At 33.9% G+C, this 11,248-nt stretch overlaps 1 protein-coding gene across 1 annotated transcript; it reads right to left on the reverse strand.

Annotated features, from left to right (window-relative positions):
* Positions 1-1,564: 1,564 nt before the first annotated feature.
* On the reverse strand, positions 1,565-2,710 carry LOC110919050 (ATP-dependent DNA helicase PIF4-like). The gene is made up of 3 exons (XM_022163327.1): positions 2,437-2,710; positions 1,644-2,339; positions 1,565-1,590 (listed from the first exon to the last, which is right to left on the reverse strand). The coding sequence occupies exons 1-3, from the start codon at positions 2,708-2,710 to the stop codon at positions 1,565-1,567; spliced, it is 996 nt and encodes a 331-aa protein (XP_022019019.1).
* Positions 2,711-11,248: the final 8,538 nt, after the last annotated feature.

The following is an 11,248-nucleotide window of genomic DNA, read 5'->3' on the forward strand; positions in this document are numbered from 1 at the left end:
GTTACAGCGCATTAAAAAAGATCTTGCTAAAAAAATTGGCTTGGATAAGAAGAGGTGTTTAAAGATTGTAGATGCTGAAGGTAATGTTTGGGATGTTCAAGTTGGAATCGAGTCTCCGGATGGTCGGTTTTACATAAAAAACATGAGGAAGTTTGTGAAGGACAAAAAGATGGTTCCTCGTGAAGAATTTACCCTTAAGTTCGTGATGGGTAAAGGTATTTTCTTGTTTGACTGAATGGTTGTACGGCTGGTGGAGTTAATGTTATGATGTATGGAAACAATGTTTGTTGTTTGTGGTTGTTGGTTTACTTAAAAGTGTTTTGTAATAGTTGAAACCGGCAGTTTTGACCCTGTGGTACGAAGGGTGTACATACAGATCAGTTTTTTTTGGTTGATGAAACACTAAAATTTCAGTGTATTAAAAACATGTATTGTTCCTATTGACTAATGAATGGAAGTATTACTTGCATTAGTTATTCCTTGTGTTTTGTATATATGTTATTCTTATTTGCCTTTCATTGTCTTATAACTGTTAAATCTATCACATTTTAAACATGGATACTTTTTGTTAAAACAATATACTAAAATAACAACCATTATTATTAGATAAAAGAAACATGTTGATAGGATATTCAAAAGATTATAACATATTCCTTCATACATGAAAAAGACTTCTATACAAAATGATATTTTTACAACCACTATAGATTTTGTAGAACTTCTTTGTAGACCACGTTAGTTGTGGTTTTACACACTTGTTTTCCTCTGTCACATATCAAAATCTTCAAACCACTCCTGCTCTTTACTCGCGATACAACTACGTATAGTTGTCCGTGACTAAAAACCGGACGTGGAAGAAAGTCCTACACGTTCAATTGATTGTCCCTGGCTTTTGTTGATGGTCATTGCAAAGCACAGGGATAGTGGGAACTGTCTTCGTGCAATTTTCAATGGTAATCTTTTATCGCTTGGTGTCATTTTCAATCTTGAAATCAAAGTATGATGACCTATATTAGTTCCGGTAATAATCTTTGCTTCAATTACAAGTTTTCCAAGTTTTGTTACTTGAAGTCGTGTACCGTTACACAAACCATTTGTTTGATCAATGTTTCTAAGTAACATTACTGGAGCTCCAACCTTAAGAACCAATTTATGGTTAAGTAATCCTGACAAATGCATTTTGTTTAGAACATCTGGAGGAAACAATGCCATGTCAAGGTCGGTTTGTTGCTCAGTATCACATAAAGAATCCGAACTTAGATATATCTTCTCTTCACCAACGATACTATTTAACAGTTCTGTGTTTATTGAATCAAGAATGGCTCTTTGTTGAAAGTAATTTTAATCCCACATAAAGTTTTGCATATCCGGATATGTAAATGAGATCAATGAAGATATAGGATTGACTTCATCTAGTATAAGTAGATCATCTGGAATTTCAATTTCCACCTCTCCATCATTTGGATCACCAAGTAGACCATCACCAAGGCGTAAAATCCATTCAGCAAATTCCTTGGTCTCCTGAAGATTACTTGCTTTTGTACCGACTTTTAACCTCATGTTTTCAGTTAGTTTGAGTAACTAACAATCCTGCCATACATAAGAAAAATTCAATGAAGAATTTACAATCATGCTTCTGGTACCTTTTGGAATGACCGGAAGGATTTGTCTAAAATCACCGCCAAAAAGGACTATCTTTCCGCCAAAAGGCTTGGACTGCAAGGACGAATTATTGGAACGAACTATATCTCTCATTGTTCTATCCAAAGCTTCAAAACAATGCTTATGTGTCATTGGCGCTTCATCCCAGATTATCATCTTAGTTTCTTTTATTAAGCCTCCTAGCTCACTGTGCGGTTCCATAGAACATATAGAATCCTCGTTAACGTTTATCGGAATTACAAATCTGGAATGAGCCGTTCTACCGCCATCTAATAGAAGTGATGCAATACCACTGGATGCAACATTCAAAACAATTTCACCTTTGGAGCGTAACGCAGCTGCAAATGTTTTCCAGAGAAATGTTTTACCAGTTCCACCGTAACCATATAGAAAGAAAACACCTCCACTTCCTTTAGCAACTGCATTCATGACGGTTTGATACACTTTTTGCTGTTCATCAGTTAAAGATTTTAAGAAAGATGCAAGTTCCTTTTTTAAGCTACTCCGATCATAGGAAAGTTCTTTCATTATCATTTGATTGTTCAATGCTGAAATGTAGTTCCCAGGAACATTTGGCATGTCAGAAAAGCAGCTTAATGTACTTCCATAAGCAAGTAACAATTTTTCGATATGTGATAAGCAAATGTTTTCAATCTCTTCCTCTGGAAGAACCAAATCTAAAAAATAAAACAGATGTTTGGTAATTAGCATATAAAAATATTTCATTACAAACGGAATGGAATTTTTTAGCTTTATTTAAAGTTTTAAAATTACCAGGAATACCAGTAACCCTCCGTTGCTGATATAATATATCTTCACACAATAGAGATTTTGCTAGTGTCCAGAAAGGACCAAGCCTAGAAATGGAATTTGACATCAACGGCATTACAAAAAATGTACGCAAGAAATCAGAAGTGGACCATGTGCTTGCTTCCTTCATGGCAATTATATACTCATTATCATCATCCAACAGACCACGAGCGAGACATGCATCTTTAAAGGTATGATAAATTTTTCCATCAACTGTTTTTATATCATCAAAACTCATTGGTCCTATAACGTGATTCAATAAAATTCTCAAGAAATAACAATCACCAAGTGATGGAGGTACATAATGTATCCTACCAACTGCACCAAAAGGTCTTTTTCTACGAATCCACTTTCGTTCTTTGAGTATCCATACAAAGTGTCTTGGAAACTCTATATACTTCAATGTTCTAGCGAATGCATCCGTTCATTTCATCCATTTTGTAAACATAGTCATTTTCACAGTTGGGTTACTGACCACGTCACACAAGTTTGAATTATCGTCATAAACAATAGCCTGACCATCTTCGCAATGAAAAGGCAATATTTCAACAGATGGAACTCGATAGTGTATGTCAAACTTGAAGATTCTCCAAGCAACTTCACATGCTGAAACATATCTACAATCAAGATATGCTTTAACTTCATCTACTTCTGTTTTGTTTGAGCGATTTTGATTATTGGTCATTTCCTCATTTTCTTTGTTCACGCCAGCAGTTGTCGTACTTTGGTAAACCGAAGCTGTCACTCTATCCGGACCCTTATTAATGTACTTGAACAAATATTTGATGGATCCTGTTTGGTTACACCACTCAACATTTATGTGACACTGATACTTTTTGAGTAACATAGCATTGTATAGAACTACAAACCTATTGTCAAGTAACACGCCATTTTTTTCTACAGTGTTACATGTTTGACGACGACAGTAGATAGGATATCCTTCAGAATCAACACAAGTCTCATCTACATACTTTTTCGGAAACTTCTTTGAACATTTTAAATTAACCATGCATGGACAATGAGGGTTGTCTGTACCACACGGACCGTGCATCATAAACTGTTTGACAAGTTCATACAGTTCAGCATCCGTCTCTTTGTCAGGTATTTCAGCACTAATAACCAAATCAATTTCTTTAGCAGTTGGAAACATGTTCTCGGCACTTAAGAACAAACATATATGAGCATGAGGTAGACCACGTTTCTGAAATTCGATTGTATAAATAACTGAAATATTACGTGAAAAAATTGTTAGTAAAGAATTTATGTTTGACAAATTAGTTAAAACATTTTACAATCACTTACTTGCTTGTATCTCACCAAAGAATTTATGTTTCTTGAAATCTTGAATTAGATGATTGATTTTAATTTTGAATACACGTGCGATAATATCCGGGCTGTCTTGAGGATTCAGCCGTTTGTCTTTTAAACATCTATAAATCTCAGGCCAATTGGGATTACAGGTGACTGTTATGAAGAGATCCGGATATTCTACAGCTTTGCAGATTGCCATAGCATCTAGGTACTTTTGCATCATATATCTCGATCCGCAGGTAAATGATGAAGGCAACAAAATGCGTTTTCCACAATTTGACGCATCGCTTTCTCCACTTTCAACACTTTGATTTAAATTCTTAAAGGTTTGAGTTCTAAGTTTGGGTTGTTGTGTCTTTATGTAAGCTAACCGTGCAGATTCTATCATTGTATAAGCATCAACCATAAACTGTTGGAATAGCTTTTGAGCATTGAGTAACAATGAAAATTGTTTGGGTCTGTCTTGTATTCTGTAACTAAAAAATTCTCTCATTGTGGTGCTGGTTCTAAGTATATCAGAATCAACTGAAACACCTCGATGTTTAATACCAAGACTAAATCCATCTTCTGCATACGGGAAAATAAGTGGATATTGCAATGCAAGATAAGAGGGATGAAGCTCACTAATTCTCTGAAGACAGCCTGATCTTGTTTGAACTATGATATCCCTTTTATCAAAGGCTCCATCAAAATCACCAATTATTAATGCAGCAATTTCTTCAGCAGTAGGCAAGTTAAAAGTTCTACCATCCTTATCCCTTGTTCCAATGAGCTTGAGTCTTACATTTTGCTAGTCATTTTCTTTAAAACAATCTCGTACCATTTTAAATGACTTCACAAGTGGATTACAAGAATCCAACATTTTTTTAACACTGGATATGATGGCAAGATCAAGGAGTTGTTTAGTAGTTGTTTTGGAACCTTCCTCCACACTGTGTAGAAAATTATTTTATTATATATAGGAGATATAAGTAAAACAGATATTCGAACCAATATTTAGTGAATGGTTAATTTACCTTACAGCCTTTTAACGGTTAAAATCCTCGTTTTGGGAATCATAAATATAAAGCTGTGAAAATTTGGGCTCTTCACCCTCATTTGGTAGCAGACTACCAATGCAATGGTAATTTTGTCCTTGTAATCCAAAAACATAAGGACCTTTGCTTTTTTGAAAACTTTTAGAAACCTTGCCACCAAGAGATGTGAAGGAAAACATCATGTTATATGCTCGAATATTATTCATGAAATTGCGGCTTTCAGGAGAGCTTCTTCTGGAAAATCTTTCAAGCAATGGAGGAGGATCAGGTGAGGGAGGCAATTCAACGTCTCCGTTCGAACAACAAAGAGAAAAAGCAGATTTCTTAGAATCCAAATTACCCCTAAGCATTTCATCTTTGCAAAGCATTGCATGACAGTAAGAACATACAAAAATAGCATCTCCATGATCAACGTATTCTACAAAATTATATAGGTACATAAAAAAGATGATTATATAAGAGAAATATTAGGAGATGTCAGTGTTATCTGGAAAAATACTTTGATATGTTAAAGGAGGGTATGTACCTCTTGCAATTCCGGAAATGTTTTTTACGATAGAAGATGGTAAACAATCAGAGGAATTGGAAGCATCAAAGTTAGAGCTTTCACCAGGGTAAGAGTTTTCTTTTCCTGCCATTTCATTCTAGAAATGATCATTAACTTCAGTTTCAACAGGTAGGAGGATATGCAATACATTACTCAAATATAGTGAATCGGAAACATATATTTAGTCAGATTGCTAAAAATAAACCACATACCATTAGTGCCTACTACGGAACACTTTGGCAAACGTCGAGAAGTTCTAATATCAATATTCGGAGGAGTTGGAATATGACTTCGACGGGAACTTACTGTAACACGATCCACTTGCAAGAAAAAAATTTACAAATGTTATTAAAACTTCGAGCAACATTCAATGAATGATTAACAGTAATAACAAAACTCTATAGAGCATACGGTTTGTAATATTCATTAAAGGGCTGCTCTCAATATGATGATTAGATGATGCAAGTGGCGTGACCCTTGAAGATGTCCTCCTTTCATCAGCTTCAATAGATAAATCAAATTTACTTATATCCATCATTTTGAATCTTTGTTTACTCTTTCTAGAGTCATGCACACCATAATTAGCATTTTCGGATTGTCCTAAAAATTGAAACAAAGCGACAAGGTCAAATATGATATCATACCTTAAAAAAATATGATTTATAAACTTACCAAAAGTGGATGAAGTCAAATGAATCGTACTAACACATGTTCGATCTAACTTGGCGGGCGTGTGACATGCTGTACATGACGAGATTTGGTTAATTCCAGCTATAAATAGTTACAATTTTCACATTTTTTACAACCAGTATGTAAAATAATTTGAAAAGTAGCAATAGAGTTGTTTACCCATATTTGTAGAAGAGGATTCGAACGACATTACAGTTTGACTATGATTTATGGGGGATGGCGTGTAATGTAGACTTGAGGGTTCATAGAGACCTTTTGATGATACTAGTTGTTATAGATACACAAATAGATTTCAGTTAATATAACATTAAATTTATATACGTATTATGAAAAACAATCATAAAAAACAGACCTCCATTATCGTTTGTAGTAATAGGAACATTGGCCGGAAGTGTATGAATAATAGGAGATGTCTGTACAGAGTGAAACACACCACTGTTTCTATGCTTATTCAGAATAGACTTTCTTATCCTCCTTGACTCTTTGGACATTTGGGTACTGCATTGTGGACAACACTTTCTATCTCTTCCTATAAAATTCTTATTATTCTCCATAACTGTACATAAGAATTGGGAAAATATAGTTGATTTAGGGCTAGCTACAGGTAATTATTGTAACCACTGTCCAAAAAATCAATTTTTTTAATAGATAGTAATGATTGAACATCCCCATTAAAAACCTAAGTAAAAAAAACAATCAACGAAGACAAACCTGCAGAGAAGATTTAAACAAATGGAATAGAAAAACCTACAATAAAATGTTGATCGATTGCTTCCATAGTGAAAGGGTCTTCAAATATGCATTGAGATTCCGGCGCTAATTTTTGATCTTCACTTTGATACAGACCGAGTTAATAAAAGGGTATTCATAGCGGAGGTAATGAGATTAGGATTTAAGAAAACTGATTAAAGTTTTGGGCCTTATGGGTTGGTTTTATGGTTCACAACTTATGGACCATAAATTATTGAAAGGTTTATACCATTTAGTTGCAAACCCATAACCCCATTAAAGGACCTTTAGTTGTATTTATTTTGTACTGATTTTATTTCTTTGTTTCTTTACAAACTGTTTTTTGGATGCTCCATATCTAAGTAATTTAAATTGAAACTTAATGTAATTTATATGGATTTAATTAATACATATTTTGTTAATCATGCTTGTCTTGGTTTTACGAATCTATTCGTTCTTACAATGAAGTTACCATACCCGCGATAGACCCGATTTATATATGGATTTGAAGTTTGATGATTCATTTTAACGGAGTCACACTTTCAATTAATTTTATGTGCATGGAGAAACTTCTATGGATTTAAATGTTACATATTTTCTAAACATCCATGTGTTCGTCTTATCAATCTACTGGTTCCTACATTAGTTTACAAAAGGGTTGGTTAATATTTATGAGTTATCTATATTACATTATCAATTTGTCATAAAGAAAATTGACTTCTGGAACTTTAATTTAATAACTTATTTGACATAATTAGTGGATATTAACAATTTCTTTATAATGTGGTTATAAACTAAACATACATTGAAACGTACCATTAAAAAGTAGAATTTATACTACGACGAAGCATACTAAACATCTCATAAACTATATTGCAAAAATCAAAACACACATTATAAGCAAACTTTATAGTTAGCAGCATAAAAACATAGTTTATAATACAAAAAAGTAAACCACATCATGGTTTACCACACAATCCAAGTTCATAAGTTTACGAACATCTAACACATACATACAAACTGTTTCAGTAGTTAACACTTACCAACAACAACCCAACTTCAAAAAACACATACTTAAGTACATACCAAAAAGTTAGATTCGCTTAAACATCAAAAGATAAAGACGTGAAAGGAGCTAGGTTTTAAGTCTAGATGACCTCTTCCGATTATTTTTCGTGCTAGAAGACAGTTCCCCAATATTTTGACCTTCCACATCCTGCAACGAACGTTTACCATTCGGACTGGTGCCCGAATCCTTCTCGGCTTCGACAACGGAAGAGTCGGCGGTAACAGATACAACATCCTTGAATTAAATCACAAAACAACTACTAAGGTATCAAATAAGGTAATATAATCTACAGACAAGAAAAAACAAAACCATAGAATCCATATTCACCTTTGAAATGGCAGCACCAGCCATCTGTGAGGACTCAGATAATTGAACAGCTTTGATTTCTGAACCTTCTTGACTAAACACCTATTATCAAAATACTACCAAAAAAATTCACCTAAGTTATTTAAACTACAAAAACTGGAAACCAAAAACACATCAATAAAAGATATCCAAAAAGTATTACCTCATCAGCAACCTCAAGACCATTACCATTACTAGCAACCAACTCAGCAAGTATGTCCGGATCATCACATAGTTTTTGGATAGTGTAAACATGATAGTCATGGTTAAGGTTGTAATCAGAAACTTCAATTTTAAAAGCCAACTTCTTTTCAACCAACCGAGATATTTCATGTGGAAAACTTTCAGTATCGTTGGCCTTCACTTGGTGTTCCCTTATATCACTCGCAATTGAACCAATGAGCTTCGTTACATCTTTATCAAACATCACGAAAGAGACACTACCGGCTTCATCTTGAACTCTCAAATGTACCTTGAACCTGTAATAAATAGTAGTTAAATTACATTCATATTATAGGAAGCAATAAACCTAAAAAGCAACATTAACTTACTTAATGGTTATCGATGTACATTCTTTATCGCATTTCGGACAAACCAATGAAGTAGGAGACAGATTCATGACCTCATCAGAAATGATTTTAGCATATTATAAGTATTCAGTTTTAGTCAACACCTTCTTGTTACAGTTTCGACATGCCGGATAAAACCACCCATAGTTTTCTTGAACAATTTTGATCGTTGCAACTACCACACATGACATTGCCTATAATATGAAAGACAAAGCTTTATTAACATACTAATATTATAAAACATAGAAAACAATAAAGGAAATTAAATGACTTTTGTATGTATATAGAAATATTCATACGCTTTCAATCTCAATTATTTCATCAACTTGTTTCTTAGGAGTATCAATTAGAAATTCTTGACGGACTGGAAATACACTCTGAGATGAAAGAATGGTTTGACAAGAAGAAGCACCACTTTCAAATTGTTTCACTAAAAGCCTATAAAAACAACATTCGTGTTAATACTCACACTCGCATTAAGAAAAATATGAAAAATAAGAAATATAATTCAGTGATAGTACCTCCTACGAAGTTCATTAACCTCATCAATTTCTTCGTTGAGAAACAGTCGAGTTCCAAACTTATCATTCTGAACGGTATATAGTCCTGCATGTAACAATATACATATCCAACAAATTCATTACAAGTGACCACATAAATAAAAAAATGTTACTACAAAATGTAACAAATAACACATTGGAAACACTAAAGGAAGTGAATCCGTCAAATGTAAATTACCCTGCCACAGCTTAATCTTCGCATGCTGAATGACAGCCATGACATTCTCAATCGGATTGTTTTGCGCCAAGAAATCATTAAATTGTTGTGCATATCCATTTCACAATGTACAACGAACTACCTCTCCCCTACAACAAACAGATAAAAAAAACAGCATTAAAAGTTCCACTAAAATCTATACTATCTATTAAAAGAACAATAATCAGTCACAATAAATAATGACAGTGATTTAATCTGTCTTTGTATTAAATGCAATGAATGTCCAAACCACATTAATTAAAGACAATAATAAAACAACAATCTGTCTTTGTATTAAATGCAATGAATGTCCTAATAACACCATAATCATTAAAGATCCATAAACAGATATAAAACAATATAAATAAGAAAAATCATTTAATGAATCCTCAATACATTAATTAAATACAATAATAACACACAAACAAATTTATATAAGTGGGATAGAAAAATTTACTATACATCTTGAAGATCAAAGTTCATCCTTTTTCTTTCATTCGGAAAGATTTCCATATCTTCACACCACACAACAATTCCAGCAACATCTAAAATGACAAACATAGCAACAATAATCAGATTCAAAAATGTAAGCAAAATATATATCAGGCTATCAGAAACAGTCCTACCAACAGTGAGCAGATTCTTTCCCTCTCCTTTAAGAATTTCTGAATGTGCCATGAAGTTAAATCCATAATCAACCCCTTCCCAACCATTGGCACGTGTAACAACCGTACAACGATAAAAGTTAATCTTGTAACCATGATTAACAACTTTGTAGGTATCAGTGTTTTCTCCAACACCAAATCTGGATAGAATAACAACCTCATGTTGATGCACTTTTGTGTCTATAACTAGTCTTGTATTTACGATGTATTTTGTACGGTCTTTTGTCGTTTATCGAGTCTGTATTTGCCGTCGACCAAGTCGGATATCCTCCTATCCTCTTGTGTCCGACTTGTTTGTCTCCTTTTGGTATGTAATGATATATGAACGATGCATGTTGCATATAAGGGTATTTCTGTCATTATGTCTGTGTTTGTTTGTGTTTTGCTGCAACTGTCTGTTTGCAGCAAACAGATCACAAAATGCAGCCATCGATGAAACAAAACTGCTTCGTCAAACACCTATCGACGAAACAGACATTTGTACATGTGATCTTGTTTCGTCATGATCAGCGGCAAAACAGACTTGTTTCATCGTGATCAGCGGCAAAACAGACTTGTTTCGTCATCTGATGGGCTTCTTATGGCCCAGTGTCTTGGCCCAGTTCCATTTCGTTGAGCCAAGTTTGGTTTCATTGATGTCTGGCCCAGCTGCTATATAAACACATTCTGTTTCGTTTCAGAAGGTAGAGATGATAGAATACCCTTAAGGTTACTCTGTCAAAACTGTGTTTGTATCAGTTGTGATTCTCATCCCGTTTAATCAATTGATTGTGTTTCGTTGGTTAAACCGTGTTCTTACTTTCTTATATGTTTGATTTGGCATAGTTACGTGGATTCCGCACACGTAACTTTGTTTGCTATAAACAAGGATTTGGTTTTGTTATCGATCCTCCGATTTTGGGACCTACAAGTGGTATCAGAGCATTAGGCTCTTACCCTTGTTTAAAATCAAACATAGTTCGGTTTTTATCAAGTGTTTGTGGTTGATTTTCAGAAAAAGTGTTCTTGAAAACTCATATTTTCCGGAAAAGTTCTTTAAAATCTGCTTGAATATTGTT

This window comes from Helianthus annuus, chromosome 12 (assembly GCF_002127325.2).
Source record: "Helianthus annuus cultivar XRQ/B chromosome 12, HanXRQr2.0-SUNRISE, whole genome shotgun sequence".
NCBI lineage: Eukaryota > Viridiplantae > Streptophyta > Magnoliopsida > Asterales > Asteraceae > Helianthus > Helianthus annuus.

What these genes read in the sequence shown, in the direction of transcription:
- LOC110919050 (XM_022163327.1), bottom strand. Translation starts at nt 2,710, where the DNA reads ATGAGTTTTGATGATATAAAAACAGTTGATGGAAAAATTTATCATACC. An exon ending in GAGGGTTACTGGTATTCCTG is followed by an intron (nt 2,340 to 2,436) that starts GTAATTTTAAAA and finishes TTTATTTTTTAG; the next exon opens with ATTTGGTTCTTCCAGAGGAA. An exon ending in CCTTCCGGTCATTCCAAAAG is followed by an intron (nt 1,591 to 1,643) that starts GTACCAGAAGCA and finishes TATGTATGGCAG; the next exon opens with GATTGTTAGTTACTCAAACT.